The sequence below is a fragment of the Neodiprion lecontei genome, chromosome 3 (assembly GCF_021901455.1).
Source record: "Neodiprion lecontei isolate iyNeoLeco1 chromosome 3, iyNeoLeco1.1, whole genome shotgun sequence".
Lineage (NCBI taxonomy): Eukaryota > Metazoa > Arthropoda > Insecta > Hymenoptera > Diprionidae > Neodiprion > Neodiprion lecontei.
In genome coordinates, this window is record NC_060262.1 from 2,058,239 (window position 1) to 2,082,958 (window position 24,720).

General features: G+C 36.0%; 3 protein-coding genes and 1 non-coding gene across 21 annotated transcripts; 2 read left to right on the plus strand and 2 right to left on the minus strand.

Annotated features, from left to right (window-relative positions):
- Positions 1 to 257: 257 nt before the first annotated feature.
- Positions 258 to 1,963, minus strand: LOC107222263 (U1 small nuclear ribonucleoprotein A). Its single transcript, XM_015661541.2, has 3 exons — positions 1,851 to 1,963; positions 1,232 to 1,473; positions 258 to 1,083 (listed from the first exon to the last, which is right to left on the minus strand). Exons 2-3 carry the CDS (start codon positions 1,466 to 1,468, stop codon positions 625 to 627), a joined length of 696 nt encoding a protein of 231 aa, XP_015517027.1. The 5' UTR covers positions 1,469 to 1,473; positions 1,851 to 1,963; the 3' UTR covers positions 258 to 624.
- Positions 1,964 to 3,337: 1,374 nt separating this feature from the next.
- On the plus strand, positions 3,338 to 8,689 carry LOC107222260 (ninjurin-B-like). 5 transcript variants are annotated; one of them, XM_046734922.1, is made up of 5 exons: positions 3,617 to 3,672; positions 3,772 to 3,957; positions 5,556 to 6,033; positions 6,496 to 6,986; positions 7,788 to 8,689. In XM_046734922.1, the coding sequence occupies exons 4-5, from the start codon at positions 6,609 to 6,611 to the stop codon at positions 7,995 to 7,997; spliced, it is 588 nt and encodes a 195-aa protein (XP_046590878.1). In that variant the 5' UTR covers positions 3,617 to 3,672; positions 3,772 to 3,957; positions 5,556 to 6,033; positions 6,496 to 6,608; the 3' UTR covers positions 7,998 to 8,689. The 5 variants fall into 5 exon arrangements, with proteins under 5 accessions (XP_046590877.1, XP_046590881.1, XP_046590878.1 ...); XM_046734923.1 differs by having other exon boundaries at positions 6,499 to 6,986; XM_046734924.1 differs by lacking the exon at positions 5,556 to 6,033.
- Positions 8,690 to 9,047: 358 nt separating this feature from the next.
- LOC107222273 (ninjurin-1) lies at positions 9,048 to 24,666 on the minus strand. Of its 14 annotated transcripts, XR_006903446.1 has the most exons (7): positions 20,855 to 21,097; positions 17,227 to 18,058; positions 14,671 to 14,781; positions 14,276 to 14,341; positions 10,839 to 11,100; positions 10,046 to 10,097; positions 9,048 to 9,229 (listed from the first exon to the last, which is right to left on the minus strand). XR_006903446.1 is itself a non-coding variant. In XM_015661564.2 (5 exons), exons 2-5 carry the CDS (start codon positions 17,707 to 17,709, stop codon positions 10,870 to 10,872), a joined length of 891 nt encoding a protein of 296 aa, XP_015517050.1. In that variant the 5' UTR covers positions 17,710 to 18,058; positions 20,855 to 21,096; the 3' UTR covers positions 10,122 to 10,869. The 14 variants fall into 14 exon arrangements, 12 of the variants coding, with proteins under 12 accessions (XP_015517050.1, XP_046590874.1, XP_046590873.1 ...); XR_006903447.1 differs by lacking the exons at positions 9,048 to 9,229; positions 10,046 to 10,097; positions 10,839 to 11,100 and adding exons at positions 12,855 to 12,981; positions 13,060 to 13,380 and having other exon boundaries at positions 20,855 to 21,117; XM_015661564.2 differs by lacking the exons at positions 9,048 to 9,229; positions 10,046 to 10,097 and having other exon boundaries at positions 10,122 to 11,100; positions 20,855 to 21,096.
- Positions 21,372 to 21,443, plus strand: Trnaa-cgc. The gene has a single exon. It is a non-coding gene; the product is annotated as a tRNA-Ala (tRNA).
- Positions 24,667 to 24,720: the final 54 nt, after the last annotated feature.

Here is a 24,720-nt window from a genome sequence, read left to right on the forward strand (position 1 = left end):
CGATTATCGTATAATAAAGTATTCTATCACGTGTACTTCGAAATAAAATATATCTGTAGCAGAAGAAATACGCCTTTGCATAGGCAGCAATTTCATAATGGTAGGTCAGTTGCCTATGAACAGGCGGCAAAGATGACAATTTCGTTTTTTACTACCGATATTGGATAACTGTATTGAATTATTTCTATGCACTTCTTTTTTAAATTAAGATAATACTGGATCGGAGTATACGGTATAAATTATCAACAAAATTGGTGTAAAAAATGAAGGAAATTTTTTTATCCCCGCTTAGTCAAAAATAGGCCAAAGTGCAATGCGCGCTATTCCAGACGTATAATGTATATTTACAGGGGGGATAGTGCAAGCTTTATTTATATCAATGGAATTATATGACTTGTACAAGTACGGTGTATATAAATATAGATTATCTTCGGGAAATTATCGTATTGATAGTATGAATAGCGTAATTCTTAAGAATGCAACTATTTCACATCTCCGGTGAAAATTGACAGAGAAGAAAAATGAAAAAAAAAGCCAAATAACAAGACATCTAATGCGTACCACTCTAAAAATACAAAAATTCGTCGATATTTCACCGAAAGTTATTCCTCGATTATTTATCATCTATTTCTTAGCAAATGATATTTTCATTGCATGCGACGGCGTTATTTTGAACCCTTGAAGTGCATCCTTTGCCGCACCAGATTGCACCTCGTTTTCAAACTCAACAAAGGCAATGTCGTGTCTGTTTGGTACTAATCTGACCTCCTTGAAGCCTGGGAATTGATTGAACAACATGGACAACATCATTTCGCTGGTTTCGTCAGGCAGATTGGTCAGGAACAGAATCTGGTTTGGCGGTTGCTCGGGCACTGCAGTGTTCGCCATTCCTGTGTGCTGAGGAACTCCGGAATGATAGCCGACTTGCTGAGAGTGTTTAGCCTGCTCCTTGGCACGCTTTTTCGCACGTTTCGCTTCCTCCTCTGCAGCAGGTACAACCCGCTTAGGTTTCTTTGGTCGTTCAGCAAACGTGCCCTTTCTCTTAGCTATTAGATCACTGTCCGTTTTCGCATACTGTATTCTCTATTAAGAAAAAGAAAACAGGAGAGAGGAAATTAGATAGAATATTAGTTTGCTGATAAAAATTGAGTGCTAAGTTGAGCAATGATGATATTTCTAACATAAAACTGACGTTTGAGGATTCAAATCAGATCTGACTAGTTGTTCTCACCATTGGTTTATCGTAAAACGGGAAACCTTGCATGGATCGAAGGGCGTTAGTAGCGCTGGCGATCTCTTTGAATATGACGAATGCCTGGCCACGCATTTTCAGCGTTTTCAATGCAACGATATCAAGAATTTGACCAAACTGCGAGAAAATTGCATAGAGCGACTTTTGCAGCTCATCTTTGTTTATCTTCTCATTCAAATTGTTTATATAGATCGTGTTGTTTGGCCTTATATCCATTTTGCCTGTAATCAGAATCGGAGTTAGAACAAGTCTTATCGTCGGCACAGCGATGACTTGTGTTTGTTTTGGTCAGCAAGATGAAATCACTCGACTAACCTCTGAGCCGATGTCAAAAAAAAGGGAAAAGCAGAACCGTAATTTATATAATGTTCAATGTGGAAAAAAATCCGAATGCAAAATCATTGATGATCCTATTCATTACATTAAAAATGCCACGAATACGTGAACGCAGAAATGCTTTCGTATCTTTTTTGCATCCGGCGATTTCGGAATCTGCTGATTATCGCGATTAACATGGTATTACTGGTGATAAAAATTCGAAGACAGAGATATCGCATTATTTTGAACGCATTTGAAAGATAAAAAGCGTTGAACTTACCTAATTTTCACTACTTTATGATACAACCTAACACCTCAACTGCACACGCTTGTTAAGCGTCGATATTTTGAGAGGTTATGTTTGCTGCAATCAAGCTCCTTGCAGTTTGCTGCCTGCGCGGCTGGCTTAGATTATAATTCCTAAATATAGCGACAGATGGCGCCGCGGGTCCGGACGCGTCGGCATTTGAATTTGAAATTTCGAACTACGGACACAACGGTCGTTATGGATTTGCTAAATATTTGAATAATTTATCGCGATTTGAAAGTTCCATATAATTTCACAAGATACATTATAAATATATATGTACTTAAAGAGACTAGGAAAGGAAAGATTTCGTGTTTTTTAATTTTTGTTACTACAATCTCTGCCAAACATTTTGGCGAAAGAAGAACTGAAAAATTCGGAAAATTAAGCTTAGGAGGACTAGGAAGGTTTTGGCGACTGTCGATGTGACGAAAATTCAATTCGCTTTCATCAACTACAGAAAAAACATACGCAATTTTTGTTATTTCTAAGTTGTTTTTCACATTTTTGTCGATGCAAATCAGTGGTAAACGTAAAAAAAATAATTTTTAATAATAAGGCAAGGTATTGAACTATTATAGAATCTTGGTGATCGGTCAATTAAGTAAACGTATTTTTAGTTAACGTTTCGACCCGGATATGGGCCCTCCTCAGAACGATTTATTTATTTAACTGTCAAGAACAACAAAAAAAATTTTTTTATATACATAATAATACTAGAAGTACAATCAGACATTAAATATTGTAGATGTAATACTCTTAGGGCTATTATATATTATTGGTTAGTAAGAACAATTTGATTAATTGAAAAAAGAATGGCTTAAAGTGTTATTTACCTTTTTTTTATAAGTAAGTGGACTAGGATGTAGTCGAATTCAATTTTTTCAATTTTTTGTATCCAGTTAAGGTTAAACAATATTTGTTGTGTGGGCGGAGATTAGAGGTTTGTAAATATTACTTAAATGTCCAACATCTTGTCTTGTAATCTCCGCCCACACAACAAATATTGTTTAACCTTAACTAGATACAAAAAATTTTTGTCCCCATAACACAGTTTTTCTACATAATTTTTTCACAAAATATTTTTTGTTTTTCTGTATAATTGTTTATATTAGGTTCACCTTTACTCTGGATCATATTTGTTTCTCCCATCAGTCGTTATTCACCTGTTGACCCAATCGGTTCAACCAACAATAATTTTTGTTAGACATGTGGAACATAGTCATAAAGAGCTTACCTCCACTTCTTGGACATTTTGCAAATTAATTTTACGGCTAAAAAGACCTTCTTTAAAAACCTTTTAACACAATGACATATTGACTGTGAAGAAACATAGTTCTTTAATCTTTTTAATTAATGACTGCCAACTATTAACTCCTACATGTAAAATAACTAGAAGATTGACATTGACTACCGTCACTCAAAGAACATTGTCTCCACTAATTGTAAATTGTGAATTCGACTACATCCTAGTCCACTTACTTATTAAAAAAAAGGTAAATAACACTTTAAGCCATTCTTTTTTCAATTAATCAAATTGTTCTTACTAACCAATAATATATAATAGCCCTAAGAGTATTACATCTACAATATTTAATGTCTGATTGTACTTCTAGTATTATTATGTATATAAAAAAATTTTTTTTGTTGTTCTTGACAGTTAAATAAATAAATCGTTCTGAGGAGGGCCCATATCCGGGTCGAAACGTTAACTAAAAATACGTTTACTTAATTGACCGATCACCGAGATTCTATAATAGATTATATACGAGGTCGAGAATTCTTATTCATCAAGGTATTGAACGTTGAAGATAACCGTGCGTTCGAGTGTGGTACATATTTACACGCGTTTCATAGTTCGTACTATAGTATTTCCGATTCCTTCTAAATCTAGGCCTAGGAAGGTGGAAATAAATAATCACAAGTCCTGATTGTAGAATTGGAGACAGATCAGAGATAGATCCAAACAGGAAAAAGTTGACGCCGCAGGTGCGGGCGGTGTGACCGGCGAAAATGGGGAAGGAATTCCGGGAGGAAAATCTGAAAAAATTTCAGATGTATTTGATTCGGATATTATATAGTAAGCATAAAGATAAATATGTTTTTATGGGTTTGCGCTGAAAATAATTCACCGCAGGCTCTGTGGTTTGGCTATGTGATTTCTACTCTTAACGGATGTGAAAAGCAATGATACATCACATTACGCTGATATTGAAAATGAGTTAGTTTATTATTCAACTTGCCTTTTTTCCATCGAAAAGAAGAAAATCATCAGCTGCATAAATCGAGTCAAATCGAAGACGACGTTGCATTGCCACGAATAGAATATAAATATTTTCACTTCGTTTTCCTATCAAATTGGATAAAAGAAAACTTGAAACTGACCCTCTATCGATATCAATCAATACAACATTTTTATAATATGTTGGTTTAATTTTTGCTGCTGGTGGAAAAAAAATTATCACATGTCTTGAATACAAAAATTGCAGACAGATTAGAGACAGACGCGCGAAAAAATGAGGGAATAGAAAATATATTGACAATAATAAGAAAATTAGATAGAATGAGAAGTTGATTGAAGGAAAGTTTTCACAAATTTTGAAGAAAATGCAATTTAATCGTTTGATGTTGTTGTATATGGATTTGTAGGATATTGTGATGATTGGAGTTATGGTTACAACGGTTCGTAGTAAAGACTAGATTCACCTGCTTATTGTGTTGCTGTCTCTTAGAACTTAGAACTTGTGAGGAACAATGCCTATAATAAATGACAGTACAAGTATTAACTGTATAATTCACCTGGTTTTAATACCGGATCTGTAAATGATTTAATACAATATATACCGAGTTGTATAAATATATATATATATATATATATTATAGACTCTGTGAACATATTTGACATCGCTTGCGTAAAAATAATAATTATTAAATACCATATTTCGTAGTGTAAAAATATATCCATGAATCATTGGATTTTACGATGACAATTTCACGGGCAATCACAATATAGATATGAATTATACTATTGTCACATTATTGAATTTCAGTTACACGTATTTCACCCGGTATTTGATTACATTGATTAATTATCCTTACTTGATTATTTACGCGCCAATATTGTAATTTCTAACAAGATCGGTGTAAGGAATTATGATTTCTACCAATGAGAAAATTATGGATTATATTTAAACGGGTTGCGGCTGTTTTTGAAGTAAAAAAAAAAACTTTATAAAAAACCCAAATCCGAATTATTTTTGCGGTGACCGTCCAGAATCCCCCTGTGACAAACTCAGCCCTGAAAAAATTCTCTTGAAGCAACTCTTCGTGTCTTCCCTCAATTTTTTGATAGCTGAGCTCGTGTAACCCTTGAAAAATGGAATAAAAATTTCAAGCAGCATTAGATGATATTCTGGGTAAAAAATCCTTCAAATCCATTACACATCAAAATCCGACGGGGTAAAGACGATAACCCTGTGAGCTGATTCAGAATGCTCGATACGTAAATACCGTAACAATGTTTCATCGATGTTGAGTTGACTTAGAAGCTACATACCTATGTATACATACATACATGTGTGACGTCATGTGAATACACGTTCATTCGAACGTAAGCTCAAACTAAAATGCTGCTTCAATTTTGCAATACTGTAGCAATTGTTTCATCAATTTTTACAGTAAGTGCCGTGTGCGTGTGGATATCGAATTGACTTCTTCGACAAATACTCGTTGGAAATTCCCAAAGGAATGAAATTGAAATTTCTTCACGTAAACCGTAATACGTCAATGATCCGATAGAAGATCCGGATCAGACAGTGATTTATGAATATCATTTCAGTAAAAGGCAATTACGTAAAATTTTCAGTAAAATTGTGAGGATACGTTCGCATTCTGCATTGTCTGAACGATTATTATTGTGCAGAAGTTAATTATATCGTATGGTTTCCCGAGATTATTTTGACGTCAGAAGAAAGAAACTGTCGCAATTATCGTTGCAACGACTTTTCCGGAAGTAGCGGTTAGGAGGATCTGCTGCTTAGATTCTGTGAAAACGTGCGCAAACTTCTTTCTCGTTGCTACTTTGGCTGTGGGATAAGTAGGGGGAAGAATTCTGACCAAATATTCACGTCCCTGAGACCCGCAAGCCTTCCACAAGGTGAATATCTTCAAATCTACAAGAATAATTGAGGTTGACCGTCTTCGGGTATCTTCGGTCGATGTACAGTAATATTCATTGATGCTTTTGTTTTTCGTCTAACTTCTTCACGGTCCGAAACGAAATGCGAGTTCGATTCTATGCGATTTATGTGACAGTGACCGGCGATGCAGCCGGCGTGAGACGATGAGAATCATTGTCACATAATTCGCATATAGAATCGAACTCGCATATTCCTTTCGGACAGCAAACAAGTTAGCCGAAATATATGAAGACACTTATGAATATTACTCTACAACATCGTAAGTAGAAGCTCTTTCCTTCCCCCCCTCCCCCCCCCCCCCCAACCACCTCGTTGAATCATCATCTAACTTATGGTATATCGGGTTCGTAATAAGAAAAACTTATCGCGTCGCTAAAGGCGCTTGTATAAAGCGCTGCAAGCTTCCTGTTGTGTTTCAGTAGCGTCTACGGAAACCAAACGGCAAGTCGGAAGCTAAATCTCGAGGACTGCAGTGCGATTGGAAAATCGGAAGTTTTTATACCAGGATCTAACGAAGGTTCGGAATCTGATCATGAGTACCGAGAATGGTGCGAGGAATCCGAACATTAATCATAACGAAAAACCCCGTGAGGTACGGCTTGGACTGGAGGGTATTGCTGGAACAACGAAGCCTAAGGACCCGGTAAATTTGGATGAAGTTAACAAAATGACCAGAACTTCGGTGTTGAACGGAGTGCAATTCACCGGTCATGACGATAACGATTCGCGGCGAAGTCGATCGGTAAAACCGGCGAATTATGCCGCGAGGAAGACCGTGGCTCAGGGTATGATGGACATTGCGCTTCTCACATCCAACGCGAATCAACTCAAGAGTCTAATCGAGTACCAAAGTCATGTCAAGACGTACCTCTTCGTGATGGTTCTGATATGCGTCAGTCTCGTACTGCAGGTAAATTCAGTAAATTCGATGTGAAAAAATTTCTACATTATTTTACGCAAATTCTGCTCATGCAAGGTGTATCAAGAACTTATGAAACAGTTTGAAGTTTTCTGATATGTATAATTTTTTAACTTTATTGGTCATTTTTCAAGCGTTTTGAATTCTTTCGAAGTATTCAAAGTCATTCGCCAAAATGGATATACGTTGACTCGAAAAGATTTTTGCTACCGACTCACCCTCCGCTGGTTCACGTTACTTTTCAAATATTAATTATCATTCGTTAGTCGGTTAGTTTTTATTTAAATAAATACATCCAAACCACATCCCGCAGATTCATTTGACGTTTCACGAGGTATTACGGCTAATTAAGCCGTCTAGTGTTGTAGTACTTATACTAATTGGAACTGTTAACGTTCTCCGATAACGCGGGTGGTTTACCAAGATTATGAATATTGTTAATAAACATCTACAACGCGTGTGCATTTTATTTCGAATAATAAGACAGTGAAGACACCGCGTGTAGCGGAATACGCATAATACGCATGTAGCTTACGCAGAATTTTCGTGGGGATTTCAATCGACGAGGAAAAAAAGACAAAGGGTGCGAGTAGCTTCTGCGTCATTCGCTTTCTCTTCTGTGAAATATGATAATTATTCACAATTGCAACACTCTTGTAGATCTTCTGATTTACCCGCGCATGACTGTCGAACTTTTTCGTCGTCGATGGAATTATCCTCGTCTTCGATTTTTATTGTCACTCGACGTTTTTTCCCCTTCATTAAATACATCGAATCACTTTTCTTTTCCAGATCACTGTAGGCGTCACGCTCATCTTCAAAGGCCGTTTCGACTCAAAGTTTAAGGACAAGGCTGCCGCGGCGAGAGTAAATAAATATATAATGACCGCAGTGTTCCTAATAACGGTGATAAATATATTTATCGCAGTATTCAGCACCGGTGGTAATTCGCCCGGAAATATACCCAGTACCGCAATAGACGCTACCAGAAATAACTCTTAATTATTCACTGTTATTATTTATTTACGATATTTGTATACGTATGTACGATAATTTTAACGATGACTGATTAAATTTTCACTGCCTCCGCATATTATGAATTAATAATAGTAACGATTTTCGTAACAATTATACAACTTGAAATGAGAAATTTTGTTTCAAATTTACCGTTTAGATTAAATTTACAATGTTACTTCGGTAGAAAGAGAATATATAATAATATGATAATACAATAACGATGTCGTAATAAGATGAAAGCTTGGACAACCGCAAAAATATATTTAAGAAACAAACACTACCTCAGATTATTATACGCACGAATGTAAGGCGGACAGCGGAAGTTCAAAAAGTTGGTATCGCGTGAAATGTGGTCTGATATTATCTATAACAGCGATCCTTAAGGAAAATATGTTTTTATGGATTTGCGCTGAAAATAATTTACCGCAGGCTCTGTGGTCTGGCTATGTGATTTCTACTCTTAACGGATGTGAAAAGCGATGATACATCCCATTACGCTGATATTGAAGATGAGTAAGTTTATTATTCAACTTGCCTTTTTTCTATCGAAAAGAAGAAAATCATCAGCTGCACAACTCGAGTCGAATCAAAGACGACGTTGCGTTGCCACGAATATTCGCCATTAACCTGTTTGCGACATTTCTATAAGCTGTCTGAATTAAATTGAGTGAAAATTTGTCATTTTTATTTTTTTACTTTCAATTCCCCGTTTCGCAGATCTGAGTTCTGAACCAAATTAAGAGCGACATTAAATCATGGCAAAGGGAAAAGGTAAAATAATTTCAGTATTCACAACGATTATTGTGTTTCGTAAATATTTGCTATAGTTATTCTGCAAACATGCGTTTGCCACAAGTTGTATCGACAGTGTCGATTTGTTTTTCCGACGTTTCCTTCTCGTCGCTTCGATGCTGATCGTAATTTGCGATAAAGTTTTCACAGATTAGCAAGAATCTTTTATGCCAGTTTGAGAAAATAAAAATTTTCTTTCAGGTGGCGGTGGAAAGGGAGGTGATGTGAGTTGTCATTTTCACAGCATATCAATCGATTTATTATACAATCGCGCTCAAAATCTTCATTCAAATTCGAGTGATGCACCGAATTCTCGTTTCTATTAAATCTACATTTTTCACACAAATTTATACCTAAACAGAAAAAAGTTGAGGCCTCAGGTGGTGCAACCGGCGGAAGTGGGGGAGGAATTCCGGGAGGAAAATCTGCGGAAGTAAAGTTCGAAGTTAGCGGTGGTAAAAAGGGAGGAAAAAAAGGTTAGGCTTGTTGAAATACTTTCGATCCCGTATCTCAATTGAATTCGAATAAAATCAATCGTATTCGTTACTGAGCGGAATGTCAATATTGTAACAGGTGAAAATGTGTTTGCAGTGGTGCGTTTCGAAGACGGATGGATATGTAGAGAATTCAGGGTCCGGAGAAGATAAACACAATGAATATGCGTATCTCTTGTTTGCTTTAGATTTCGAGAATGATGCAAATGTATATTATACATACGAAAAATCAGACATACGTAATTTGACTCGTTCGTCACGCATCACTGCGAGTTATAATTTAAGGATATGACATCTCGTTGCATAAGCAGATATTTTCAAAACATGTACAAAATTCACAAATTTTAGATCGTATAAATGCTATACCGAATCACGAACTTCTTTCTTTTGCTCTCCGAAATACATAGTATAAATTTCACTTGGTTTTCGTATGAAATTGGATAAAAGAAAACTTGGAATTGATCATTTATCGATGTCAATCGTTACCGCAATTTTATAATATTTTCATGAAATTTTTGCTGCAGGTGGAAAAAAATGATCAGTTGTCCCGTGTACAAAATTGCAGACAGATTAGAGACAGACGCGCGAAAAAGTGAGGAAAGCATGAGAAGTTAATTCAAGGAACGTTTCAACAAATTTTGAAGAAAATGCAATTTAGTCGTTTGATGTTGTCGTACATGCATTCGGTAGAATATTATGATAATTGGAGTTATGATTACAACGGTTTGTAATAAAGATTAGATTTACCTGTTCATTTTTCTGTTGTCTGTTATAACTTATAATTTTCGTGGAACAATACCTATAACAAAGGACCGTACAAGTATTAACAATATATTTCATCTCGTTTTATTACCGGATCCGTAGTGAATTTAATACAATATGTACTGAGTTGAATAAATATATACATACAGGCTCTGTGAACATGTTTAATATCGTTTGCGTAAGAATAACTATTGTTACAGTATGCGTATTGGTATCACGTGTCATATTTTATCGTGTATTATAATTCAGGTATGATATATGCATTACATTATTATCACATTATCAAATTTCAGTTACAAGTGTTTCACGCATTATTTGACAACATCGATTAATCACCGTGATACATATCACTTGAATATTTGAATTTCATCCATCAATTATTAATTATCAGTACATTGTTGTACGTACCATCATGAAAATAATCACGTCAATTCGTATATGCAATAAAATATACCGTTGAAAGTTAATTCATATTGAATGTATCATACACTGCTGTATTTATAAGAAAATCGTTTACCACGAGTTGTAATATTTTTGCCAATGAGAAAATTACGGATCACGTTTAAACGGAATCTGAATTTTCTCTACTCTTGTCGAATCAGATTTTTTAATACCGATTTACCAATCAAATTTCCAAAATCCAGCATATATATACATACAATATACCTACATTAAACACATAATTCCGAAAAAATAACAACGATGCGAGATAAAATTCGGTTAAAACGATCTAGTTCCATGAAATAAAAATAAAAATAAAAATAAAAATAAAAATCACCGATAACCCGGCAAAATTCGAAGCGGCCGATTTATCGAAGACCGGATCCCAGTCGGCTGGTCGAAGAACCTTTGGTGGTGTTGACATCGGTCAGAGCAGAACTGTCTCGCATATCAAATGCCGATATGACAGTGTTGACAGCGACGGTTAACAACATCAGGACCAAGCAAATGTTGTTCCAAATGTTTGCCTTCCTCTGGTCTTGCTGCTTGTTTATGTTCAAACTGGATCCCAGAAGGATGCATATCACGCCTTGTATCATCTACGTACGTGGGTTTTTATATCGGGCGTTGCGGTGGCGTGGATTTCCGGTTTACCATCGCGTATTTCCGGCCAGGTTGGTGGGGCGGTGGTAGAAAAAAATGTGGGACAAGGACGAGGCGAATTGGGTTTGAAAAGAGGACGGGGGGGGGGGGCAAAAGAGAAAAACGATAAAATCAAAAAAATTAAATTCGAACGAGGATGGATAATTGAATTATGAAAAAAATGATACGATAATATTGTATCACGGGAAAAACAACATTCGCACAAACAAACAAACATAATATTTATGTCAACCAAACCGCAATTAATCTTACCGATATTTCAATCCGTTGTAAATATGGAAACGTCAATGTTGTGTGAACGCTTTGTTTTTACGCTTGAAATACGAATATCAGCATAATTCCAAGCATTTATATATATATACACCCCGTCTATAACCACCTTGGTGTATAATTTTACAATCATCGAGTATATATTAGGTATGCGTTACCGTATTAATTAACTCATGTACAGTGACCATGACGGTATTGACTGCTTCTACGAGTCGATGTTATATCTGTCGCTGTATTGCGGAACCAGCAGGTGTCTTTGTACAGGTGTGTGTGTGTGTGTGTGTGTGTGTGTGTGTGTGTGTGTGTGTGTGTGTGTGTGTGTTGTGTGTGGAAAAAGAATTTCGTTACTGGTATACTTATATACGATAGACGTTTTCGCATTCTTAAATATACTAAATACCCTATACTTCCTTATTAACGGCTTAGTCTATACTTTGGCTTTTCACTGTGCATGCACATGATTAAATAAGCGATCTTCACCAATTATTATCAGTAGTTGAAATTTTATATCCAAATCCAGAACGTCGCTAGGCGGCAGAAAGTTAACGAATAACCTGCTACTTGGGCTGGCTCATATTACATTATTTTTAAAATAGCTTTTTGATAGGTACGTGTTTTAGCTTAGCGTAATTGAATCAAGGTATAAAATTTTTCACGATGCTTTCTGTGGAATTAATACTCGCATAATTGACTTAAATCGATCAGCTGATAGTCGAGTACGACGCCATATTGCCTTTGCACTCGTTTGTTTTGCCAGAAATTACGTAGATATTAATTTATTTTGAGAATTGGTGAATTGGTCCGATCAGACGATGTTAAAAATACTTAATTTTGCAAAATTCCACTGATCGAAATTGTTTTTCTCATCTAATATCTATCTCGCAGACTCGTAAACATATCTGCAATTGGATCAACCGGCTTATATCAACAACCGTTTGCTCGCGTTAGGCGTGTAGGAATTTTGAACTTTGAATGGTTCAATTAATGCCATGAATAATTATTGTCCCCTTCCTAGACTAACAAGGAAGGTATCCCAGATCAATCTCTGCGATTTCATTTCTTTTGTAATATGTTATAGTAGACTAAAGACTGAACGATTGGAAAAGCTTCTTAACATGCCTTAATTTGAAGGGTGGTTTCATCCCTTTCAAGTGTTTAATAGCAGATTAAAAAAAAAAAAAAAAAACACGTGTCGCTTAGTTTTCACTCTGCTGTAACATATTGCAAAAGAAATTAAATCGGAGATATCTACCTGGGATACGTTAATTCCTTGTAAGTCACGACACGAAGCATTAAGTTCAATTCGGTGAATCGGTTGCCTTTTCAGGGTATAATTCATGCCGTTTTCGATTATACGCCGCCGAATATTGATACGCTATATGCGCGTTGCTTTGCTCCATTCCAAAACCGGATATGATGATGTTGATAAGACTGATCAAAAACACCCCCAGTAGTATCAAGTCGTTAAGTATCAAGGCTGCCCTGTGATCCCGACTCTTGTTGATGTTCAGCCCGCCGATAATGACGTAAAGAACGCCGACGAAGGCCTTTCGAAAAATCGAAACCAGACATTTGTACATTCCGTTTTTGGTCATTGAGCGTTTTTCTCTGATCAATATCGTTACCTAATTCGGCAAATTGATCCAATTGCAACGTGGCACGCGCCATATCTTTCACATTCCCGTACGCATATAAACTCTTTCTCTCAAAACGCAACGTCGACATCAATTGCTACCCGACAGCATTTCGGCGGCGACATCGGACATCAGGAGACCGTTCAATCCGGTCGGATCGAACGTCGCGATGAACAAATTGTCCAGGAATACGACGAAGCTGAGGGTGACTCTAGCCTTGCCGATCAAGTCGACCGATCGAGCGAATGCGTTGTCATCCATCCTGCAGTCCCTCAGCAAATTTAAGGAGAGTGAAAGAAGCCCGGAAAGGATCTGCGGTGTTTGTTTTACTGTTTCTTTCTTTTTCTTTTTTTTTTTAACGTCACGTACGAGCATTCATCAACTAAGTCGCAACGTCGTCAATTGGACCAAGTTGCGAGCAATAATAATAATAATAATAACAATAATGACAATAATTACCGTGATCGAAACTATAGTGCACGGTGAAAGTGCAGTAGTCGGCATTGCGAAGGAAAAGAGAGAAATATGTCAAATTGTTTATACGTAGTCTTGTTGTTGAAGATGTAAGCGTTTAAATGAGGAAACGAAAATAAATTTGTGTGATATTGTCGAAAGTAACAAAATTAAATTAAAACTTATGCTCGACGTTTTTATACAGTAAGAAGTGTTATTTAATAATTGCTACGCGATTATAATATGATGAAAAAAAGAAAAATGAATTGGTATGTTATTGCGGCATAGCGTTTTTTTTCCGTCATCGTGCGTTTAACAACAAATATGTAATAATCTATATATAGCTGATTTCTATAAATATGTAATAATTTCCGTGTAAATTTGCACAACAATTGCTGCAAGCTGTGTCGTGGTACAGGGATAATTTTTTGTCATATAAACATGCGAAACAAACAGACACATTCATACACACACGTAAGCTTGGTACGTAATTGAAAGTATTATTCATCGCCATGGTGGAAATTTTCCAGTCTAAAACTGACGGTAAAAAGATTGCGAGAATTGTTCCGATTTGGTATTTCCGATGTTTAAAAGTAGTACATTTGTAAGACAAAGAAAAGAAAATGTGAATCACGAAACAAGGCCTGAAATGACGTGATTCTTTGTTCGAAAATTTCCACCTCAGAGATCGACGCTTATTTCCCGTGTCTATAAATAACAATGAATTACGTTAAATTTTATTACAAAAGTTTACCTGGAGACCGATTGACGTACAGATCAACGACAGCATCAGGATATAGAACTCGTGCTGCTTTCCAACCTGCGAACAAAATGATAAAACGTTGAGGAATGTTTTTTTTTTTTTTAATAGGGTTTATACCTACAATCAGGATATTTCGAAAATCGATTGTTTTTCAAATTTCATTTTCGTGATACATATATTCAAGTATATACACGGAAAATTTCGTATCGATCCGACAAATATTCCCGAAGTTACGCGAGCATTTGCAAAGACGCCCCGGAGCGTTTGAAATTGCTTCTGAAACTTTGCTCATCGAAGATCGGATGTAGCAGATCTAAGAATCACTGTTTTTGGAAATAAAAAATATCAGAATGAAATCAACATTTAACTAAAAACACAACGCAAACCTGCAGGATGTATTTCAGCTGTGACGCATTAGCGGTAAGAAGAGCGATGTCCAGCATCCCTTGAGCGATCGTCTTCTTGGTGGCATATCGATTGACGTCCAACGACTTGATCTGTAATCCAAAATTCACACGATCATAAAGAGCTGTTTTTCTCTCTGTTTGATTTCGTCGCATTGTTCTCACCGCATAGATTAATCAGGGAATTATAGTCACTACAATGATTGCTGGTCTAATTAATTACTCGATTTATCATCGTTGGAGTCACGTGATATACCGGATTACTTCCGTGATGCGCCCCATAGGGGCCCCTAATTATAGGCAAATCGGAGTACAAATCTACTCTGAGCAATTCCGCTTTTCTTTTGTTTAGCTAGAGTAAAACTCGGAGCTGCTCAGAGTGGATTTGTACCCCGAATTGCCTACAATTAGGGGTCCCAATGTGGCGCGTAACTGAAATAACCCGGTATAACAAATTGCGACATCGAACGTAAATACAATTTCAAACACCGAAAGAAAACATTTTTACTTTTTGTTTCTTTTTTTTTTTTTTTTTTTATCGTGTAGAACGGATTCATCGAATTCCGATCGATCATCGCACTTACGAATGACTCCGCTATCTGAAGCACCGACATATTTTGGTGATTTTGAACCCACACTCGAATTATAACGACCGTTATATATTTTCAAATTTCGAATCTAATATGCGGCCTTGCGCAAACTGCAGCGCGCTCGACTCGCGGTTGAAAAGCAGCAGATCTCACAACTTCCAAATCCTTAATGCGGGCGCGATTTGTACGCGTGTGCAAGTTAAACGCGGCGAGGCAAGGTGAACGGGTACAACGTACTCTGCGGTAGCCATACTCGAATGAGTAAGAGAATTTTTCATACCTATACCCTGAAAGTGTAGCGTCTCGGCTACAGTGACGGCATGCTGAAAAACGTCTATGTCGCATTTATGCGCAGATCCCCGATCCCGGATGACGTTGCACGCCGTTTGTGGGAATTAATTTGCCAAATTGCTCGCTCAGCTCAATTCGCCCGTGCGGTAATTCGGAGCCTCGTTGTTATTTAGTCCGTTAGCCAATTTTGTCACAATTATATAAACACGTGGTCCGTGAATTTTTTTCACGTGTTTTTAAACCGTCTGAGAACATTCACACATTTTGACTTGAAACGTGAAACAAAAAGAAAAAAAAAGTTCCAGAATTTTTTCAAGATAGAACATACTCGTTCCATTTTTATCGCACGCTCTGTCATCTTTTCGCACATTTTGTCTCAGTTCAGTTCAAATTGAATTCCATCTTTCGTAGATCGGTCATTGAAAAAAAATTGCGATCGGTAGGATCGTCGGTGTACTGTTTCAACGCGACTCGCGATAAAAGTGAACTCCGCGATTGAGAACGGCCGATTTTTACTATTATTGTTACCGCGATTATCGACTAGGACGAACCATTGTACCGACTGATCCGATTGAATTCTATTAATTCCAACCGATTTACGTCAGATTTCATTGTCTCCCGTAACTTTTTACGCCGTTTTTATTCGGTCCCTTCTTGTTACAACTAGAGCTCTCTGAAATCGGTATTTGGAAAGTGCGATTTTCGCTCGAAAAGAAAACAGAAAAACATTCAAACAAAGCCGTGTTGCCTGTATAGATAGACGATTGGGGACTGAAGTTTCCCCTTTAGAGTTGTGAAACCCGAAGCCGAGATTAGACAATTCTACGATCTATAGAGAGCACCGTTGATTACGATGAATGATGAAAAGGCATCAAGCGGTTCTCTTATCACGGTAACCCGTTCGGAATTTCTTAAAGTGAAAGTTAGGAGAAAAGATAAATAATGTTGAAAGAAAAAATAGTTTAAAAATATCCACCGATAACGGTGAACACAAATGAAACAATATCTCTATCATGCGTTAGAAATGATCCTGAGTAAATTCTGGGCAAGCATTAAATTCGGATGAAAAACACTGGCGTTTAATCATCTTTGAGGTTCATAGTTGTTAAACATTTTCTCAAATTGTTGATATCCTAGCCAGGGTTATTCAAATTTAATTGCAAAAACAGCACATGTAAACAAATGATCGAAAATCGTGCTTTTCCACGGCAAAAAGGATTTTTTGCTAATATACCATGAAAATCCGAATGCCAATTTTTACACAAACTTAATATACACCAAAAAATTTTATGGAATATTTTTAAAATTGTTCTTCATTTCAATTATATTGGATCCACCTTTTCCAATTTTGAAATTTCGACTTCAGATCCGTAAGCAGTGATCCCGAAAACTATGAATTTTATCAAGATTAACTTTTTGAATTTACGTGTGCCATATTGGATCCGCCATTTTGAATTTTTGAATTTCGAGTGTAGAAATTCATAATCAGCGACTTCAGAAAATTGTATCCACGAAAGGGTTAAACTCATTTCTACCACATTGTTGCAGGAATGTTGTTTCATTGATCGTCTTCGCTATAATATAAACATTGACGCAAATGACATTATTTTCTACACCGTCTTCTCCCTTTTTTAAACTTTTCCCGCCAATTTCTTACAGCATTAATCACGCTCCGAAATCCAATGTCCGGTTTGTCCTGTTCGGGCGGAGAAGGCGGTGGAGGATCGTTTTTCCCCTTTTCCGGATCGACGCTGGCGAGAGATTTGGGCCTGATCTGCAGATCCTGGCTCTCGAGATTCTCGCTCTTTCTCGTCGGAGGATCCGGTATGAAATTCGCCTCGGATCCCTGATCGAATCCCTCGTTCGTAAAGCCGGCCGTGCTGCGCTTGTTCAACGTCTTGACCCTGTTGTTCGATTCTTCGATCGTTTTTCTCGCGTTTGAAAACTCCATGATTTCCGGTTCGTTTCGCGGCAGTTCCTCGACCGCTTCCGCCATCGGCATCATCCGCGGTGGCATGGGTTTAGACTTTTCAAGCGGACTCTCGTAAGTTTCTTCGAAATCTTCATTATTTCCCCCGGATTTTCCGAACTGCGACGGTTTCAAGTTACTCTCTATCACCACTTCCGCATATCCCGACATTTTTGAAGATTTATAAATTATTTTATTTATTTTTAATTTCTATTTATTTATCGTCTATGATTCGATGATCTTTGTTACACTTCTTCCGCCGCGATGTTACACCGATATTCATTCGTTACTGCACGCTTAACTTATTTATTCGTGCCATATATCATCGATGATGACAATTCTTTTTCCCCCGCAACAATATTCCCGAGATTTGTATTAGCCAATATGGCGCCGCGCTTCGTGAACAGCTGATCGTTTCAGACTGATATAACAAATTGATTCTACAAGTTACAGAATACTTTCTATTGCAAACTGTCAGACTTTAAAGGCACCTTGAATCAATACGAAATAAAATTATACACTGTAAAAAAAAAAAAATATCTTTGTTAACATTAATACAAAAGTCTGGGAATTTTCTTTTTCTTTTTGCGTATACCCTTCACAAAATTTCAAATACGATATTGAGTATAAAAAGCGTGGAATTTTTATGATAAAAGCATCGGTTCGTAATATTGTTACATATACTCAAGTATTTAAATTATTGTATACATGTACGGGGTAATAAACCATTCAGAAGAATATTTTCTTTCGGTTCAGAAAGATTCGACAAATGATAGAAAAATCCAATGAAATATAAAGCGGATACCTTTTCAAATCGTGGTTGTAAAATTAATATTCCTCTTATTTAATTTAATATTCATTTGAAAATTCGATATTTGCATATAGCGATTTGTATGCAATAACGATGTTCTCGTTTCTATTCTCGCATCGTATTGTTTAAATAAAAATTTTGTGAATAAAAATGACTTGTATAATAATGTTCAATTTGACGTAGATCGTATTTTTCGTTCGGTTCCAATTGAAATTCCGAATCGTATTATGTTTTCAACGCACCGCTACCACCAAATGAGTTAATATACACATATTGTTATCGCCAGGGCAAAAAATGTATTTTTACGTTGCTTGTTCGAAAAATTCTTGAACGATTTTTAGATATTCAATGTCGTGTATATTAAATTCTACATCAGTGTATTCAAGTTATTGTTCAATTATCAATTCAGCCATACGAGTTCATGAATTTGCATTTCATGTACCTAGTTTGTAAATTTCATATGACATTGTACGATAAATATCTTGTAAATATGTTGTAAATTTACTTTCGAAGTTTACTTTCGATTACCGTAGAATGCGTGAGGCTAAGAATTTATTCATCTCTCAGAGATAATATTCTAGACACGAACACATAGTGTGGGCCTTATTTGCGATTGGGAAAAATTTTGATGTGTTCACCCGCCAGATTGGCTCCAAGTATTTAAAAAAAAATCTGTACAAAAGATCAGTTGTCTATCTTTTTTATAACATTTAAATAACATGCGTTTTTATGACGCTCTCAGTTTCGATTTTTGATTTTCACGTTCTTGGCAATGAAAAAATCTGGGACTGGTATAATACCTTATGTAAGCTTCTGAAAAGAACCGAAAGTTTCTTGGACTTTTCACTATTACGCTTTAAACAATTACGTTTGATATTAATAATCATTTTCGAGGCACATCACGATTTTTTCATACTTGAAGTACGTTTTGGATAGCATTTGAATAATTTACGGTTCTCTTAGTGTACATGAAAAATAGAAATAATGTTCGATCGTCTGGGGTACATAAATATATATAATACATGTAAATAAGTCCACAATATATAGACGGATTTTGTATAATACCTAGGAAATGAACAACAAGGATAGAGAAATGAAACATGAATACTTGAAAAAAGAAATTTCCAGATCATCAACGAATAAATTTTAATTTCAGGGGCTTAAATATAGGATATTATAAGTCCCAGATTTTTTCAGCGTCCGGAAGGTGATATTAAAAAATCGAAAGTGGGAGCGTCATAAGAAAACATGTTATTCAAATGGGGGAAAATTAGTCCTCGGGGTCACTCCTTTGCATTGATATAGAGAGCTGATCTTTTTCACAGATTTTTTTTAAATACATAATTGAAGTCAATTTGAGGAGCGAACGCATAAAATTTTTTCCAACCCCCCAATAAGGACCATCATAATATACACGTACTTTTGTAATTTTTTTTTTTAACCATTCGATTTTCGAAGCTTTTACACCATCTTCAATTTTATTCATTTATAAACCATTTTTCTCAGAAATACTTTCTCCCCTGTGCAAGAACTCTGCTTAAAGACGTGCGGTTGAAAAACAAAGTTACAAAACTAAACAATACGGAAATTTATACAGAGATACAGTTTATTTGAATTAAAATTACCGCAATATTGTTAAATTTATATTGTTTTTTCGCGTTTTATTTTCCGTCTTAATTCACAGTTGTTTCACCGCTGTCCGATTCCACAGCAAAATTTGCGAAAAAAACATAAAACAAAAAAGAAAAAAAAAAACAAAAAGTCCCACCAGATACCGATTATGAGTTAGTGGTAAACATACGCGTTACAAGATCGTGCAGGAATATAATATCGTAACTATAAGGATACGTCGAGTATCGAGTTTGATTTTATCACGATTGATTAATATTTATATATCAACGATCGTGCTGGACGATTAAGAATATCGTTGAAATTAATTTTATATTAATTTATATTAATTATTATCAACTATACAGAATAAAACTCGCTGAATCGCACAGCGTGCAAGTTTCGCGATATCGCGGCGAACCGTCGCCCGCCGGTGTTTTTTGAACGTGCAGGTGAATACTTAATGCGAGCGGTGTATACACAACAATTAATTAACACTAAACAACCGGAGTTATAACGATCAGATGGCGGGCGGAGCGCGGCTGAATGACCGTTGATTTGTTGCTTCTTCAAGCGTCTCGGAACGACTGATTGCTATTTAGCAATACCCGATATCGCCAGTAATTGCGGCACACAATTCAAACCGAACAAAAGTGCAGGTTCTTTTCACCGTTTCTTTTCCATCATGTACCTTACACATATACATATACATGTATATATATATATATATGTGTGTGTGTGTAGACACTCCAGGCTTTCTATAATACGCGACAAGCGAATAATCGCGATCACGTTTAAGATTTATTAATTTTTTTCAACCGTCCAGACTTTTTTTTTTTTTATGCAACGTTATTATACGACTATCGTGTATGACAAAGATGGTGATTAAATACTCACAATTGTTATAATATACATGCTTTTGTCGATTGATATAAGAGAAGTTAATCTTCCGATTAAGTACTTTTTTGTTCGTTTTATTATTGTTAAATCAAGTAACATTTAATTTGGTAAATTTGACAAATTTCAGTTTGGTTGAGTACACCTGGATACATAATTAACGCGTTATTCCCGATTTTCGTAACGCATTCTACGCGCATCGACATTTCGCGATCGCGATCTTGATTCGCACTGTCCGAAATCTGCGAGAGTTGTTATTATTATACCTGCGCGATGCGACGCAGAAGACAAATATGAGGAAAAAAAAATCTGTGATATAGCCTTTGTTCAGTAGCCTCGCTCCAAACTGCATCATGTGCGTTAAAAATTTCTCAATGCTGTTTCTCCATGGTCGTCCTCCACCGTATTTGTTATCTTTTTACTTTTTTCGTCTCATACCGCGATTCTGACGTCAATTGTTTCGACGGTCCGCTTATACTCTGCGTTTTTATCTGTTTTAGTCGTTCACTGTAATATCGGGGGTGTAACTCAGTGGTAGAGTGTCTGCTTCGCATGCTGAAAGTCCTGGGTTCAAATCCCAGCTCCTCCAAAGCCCGTAAATTTTTTCCTTTTTTTTTGTCCTTCTTTTTCCATTTGTACTTGTTCTGTGATTTTGCTGCTTTTCGTTATCTTGAAATATTACATAGATTTTTACTATCTATCAACAAAACAGCGGAATATTTTTACATGATATATTAATAGATAAGTAAAAGTGAATCTTGTAGACTCATTTCTAGTGATCTTATAGATATTTCATTTTAAATCTTTGTCATACAGCATTCTCCGATCGCAGACTCGCAACTCGAAAAATTGTCCGGTATTTAGTATGAAATTTTGAAATCTAATTAATATTTTCGATTGGACAAAAAATTTTTAGAACATGGCCGTGAATCTATTCGTGCGAAATTTTTTAATGCGAATAAAACACGCTGAATAAAATGTTGCGATTACGTACGATTATACATAATACTTAATGATGTATTGCAAAAAACGCGCTGAAAATTTGAATAATCAGTTGCGCGGGAATATTGAAACAAGCATAAATTTTCGTCAGCAATTTTTACAAAGACATGGATGTTATAAACAGGCGGAGTAACTGATTATGTATCTATGATTAATTAATTCCGTAACGTATTATTTGCAGGATTTCTTCACGCTGGTTTGATTTAATCGTACTTATCGTGTTAACAGAAATAAGGTGTAACAGCTAGGCGCAAAGATTTCACCTGCACCGCGACGCTTTCGTTATGTATTATAAATCGTTTATACCGTCTATTTGTTGGTTTTTTTTCTTTTTACTTCTACTACTACAACTAATTTTATCGTAGAATTGCAAAATATCACAATCTTACTGCAGCATCGATTTATCTCGCTTTTATATTCATCAACAGACTATATATATACATATATATATATATATATATATATATATATATATATATATATATATCTGGCTATATAAGCTGTCGTTTATTACAGACTGCAAGCATGATGTTATACTTAAATATCCGTTGATTTGCATGGAATTTTCTCTCTTCGTGTAACTCTATATATATATATATACAACAGTGAAATAGCATAATAGTTTCATTGCGATAGCAATCTTCTCTTCCGTAGTTATTTATAACAATCGTAGACGACGTTGACAATAAGAGCCGGTGATAGTTATGACTTCTTGAAAAAGGAAGTTTATAGCGATCAACCGTGACTCGGGACAAGCTAACTTTGCATGGCATGATAAAAAAGAAGAAGAAAATAAAAAGAAAGTCAAACTTGAGATTCATCCGTCGCATTTGTTTTCCATTTCCCAATTCTCTCACACTGTTACACTACATAGGGATAAGTTATACATTATTCTCCATTGTGCAAAAATCATTTTAAATTTTTTGTCTCGTCGAAATCTCTCTACATTACATTCCAAATAATAATTATAAACGTAAATGACACTGGGGATTTTTGCGCTAATTTTGCAGCCATGCAATCGTTACTGTTAATACTATTTAAGCTTACGATTTATATATACGTACACATAATACTACATACAAAATTAGTCGATATTCTTAACGTTTTAAGTTTAAACAATACTTAATCGCTTAAAAGTTGCGTGAATTACAAAGTAAAACAATTTTTAACACATTTTTTCCTTTACACTTACAACGGAAATCCCCCTTTAAAAAATGATGACTTACCCCAGTATTACCACCGTCGGGATTAATAGGTGTTACAGTTGTCGTCGCCATTGCGGTCAATTTTACGTATCGTTATTAAATATTGGGAACCTGAGAACTTTTGTCAATACAACTATTTCCTCCCCTTGTATTATTTCAATAATATCACTATCGATGCAGGTTTTTTTAATTGTTTTTTTTTTTTATTCAAAGTTTTTATTTCTATCGAGACACGGACGGTATAAAAATACTCTACGTTTCATTCACGATAGGCACTGATCGACTAATTATCGTGCTATTGTTATTATCGTACAAAGAAAATGTTTACTATATTTATTCGAAAACGAACAAAGGAGATGATTAGTTGTACGGTATAATAATATTAAGATTACGGTATTGAGGAACAAAGATTTAATACGGTATTCGTCACTTTTTTGCGATAACGCAGCGGTTGAGTGAATAATCAAAAAAATAAATAAATGTGAAAAAAAAAGGAAACCAAGAGATATTGTATATATCTTAGTTCACAATGAACTTTGTCAATCGGTGAAAATTGCAAATAAGATAAGGCGCGATACCGATGTGATGTATATGTTGAATTACTCGCGGGTCAATAACTGCATCGGTGATACTTTTTAGGTATTATTTTCGAAATAGATATAGAATAATGTTCACAGAGTTAGAACGATTTTTCACGAAATCCCGAATTATCTCGCAATACTTGGGTACCTTTTCACTGTGAAAGATTGCAAGCCGAGCTGAGGAGATGTGAAATCAACTTTGACTACCGATCGAATGTTTATAGGCAGACTTGAGAGAGGTAAAAGTTTGATCGGTGGACGGTAGGTTTCTGGTGGAGAAATTGGAATACCCTGGGATGTCGGTTTATTGGCCATTCTCTATTATTGCACAATCCGACCAATCGAATAGTAGTCATTGTTGTGCGCCCCGGAAAGCCATGGCAACACGCTGTGACGCAAATTCACGTTACATGCATGCATAATTCTAAATTCCCGAATGCGCGACAAATTGCAAAAACACAAGCGTTTAATCATATTTTTTACGGGGAAGTGAATCGATGCAGAGGAAAACCAATTACACCGTGCTAATAAACCTGAAAGATTGTTAACAGAAACGAAGAAGCGAGAAAAAAATTGATATTTCTAGCCGAATCTTGAGATTCGAAATAACTTATTTCGAACGACGATAGGTGATACTCGTGTGGACATCGATTCAGAGACGGCTAGTTTTTCGGATTACGTTGGTAATACAGTTTTAGCCTACAGTCATAGACTACAGATTGTCTTTTTTTTCCACCAACAGGTATTGGTCAACTGACCACGTCTCGAATGCACAATTTTAAATCCTTAAAAATTCTGTAATCTATATTTTCATCAGGTGGAATACCGATTTTTTTTAAACGTGTTTCGCATTTATTCTGCAATATCCAGATCCTTTGCAAGGATGCGGCCTACTCGGTATTTTCATTTTAGAATATTAGGTCAGTGTAATATTAAGGTGATATGTGGAGAGCTATATATCAGTGATGAGAGGACTCTGTGCTTCTGTTTGGGCTTCGCGCACTCTATCCTCTATTAGTAAGTCTATGCCGTTACGTGCTGCTGTATCTGCGTTACCAACGTAATAGACTCGGCCGGA

Bases quoted from the DNA above. Each gene is read 5' to 3' on its own strand.
- LOC107222273 (XM_046734913.1), bottom strand. From the start codon at position 17,709: ATGTCGGGATATGCGGAAGTGGTGATAGAGAGTAACTTGAAACCGTCG. The intron at 14,782-17,226 runs GTAAGAAATTGG...TTTGGATTACAG, and splicing joins TTCGGAGCGTGATTAATGCT to ATCAAGTCGTTGGACGTCAA. The intron at 12,982-14,275 runs GTAAACTTTTGT...ATTTTTCGAAAG, and splicing joins GTACGTCAATCGGTCTCCAG to GCCTTCGTCGGCGTTCTTTA.
- LOC107222263 (XM_015661541.2), bottom strand. From the start codon at position 1,468: ATGGATATAAGGCCAAACAACACGATCTATATAAACAATTTGAATGAG. The intron at 1,084-1,231 runs GTGAGAACAACT...TTTTCTTAATAG, and splicing joins CGTTTTACGATAAACCAATG to AGAATACAGTATGCGAAAAC.
- LOC107222260 (XM_046734921.1), top strand. From the start codon at position 6,609: ATGAGTACCGAGAATGGTGCGAGGAATCCGAACATTAATCATAACGAA. The intron at 6,987-7,787 runs GTAAATTCAGTA...TTTCTTTTCCAG, and splicing joins GCGTCAGTCTCGTACTGCAG to ATCACTGTAGGCGTCACGCT.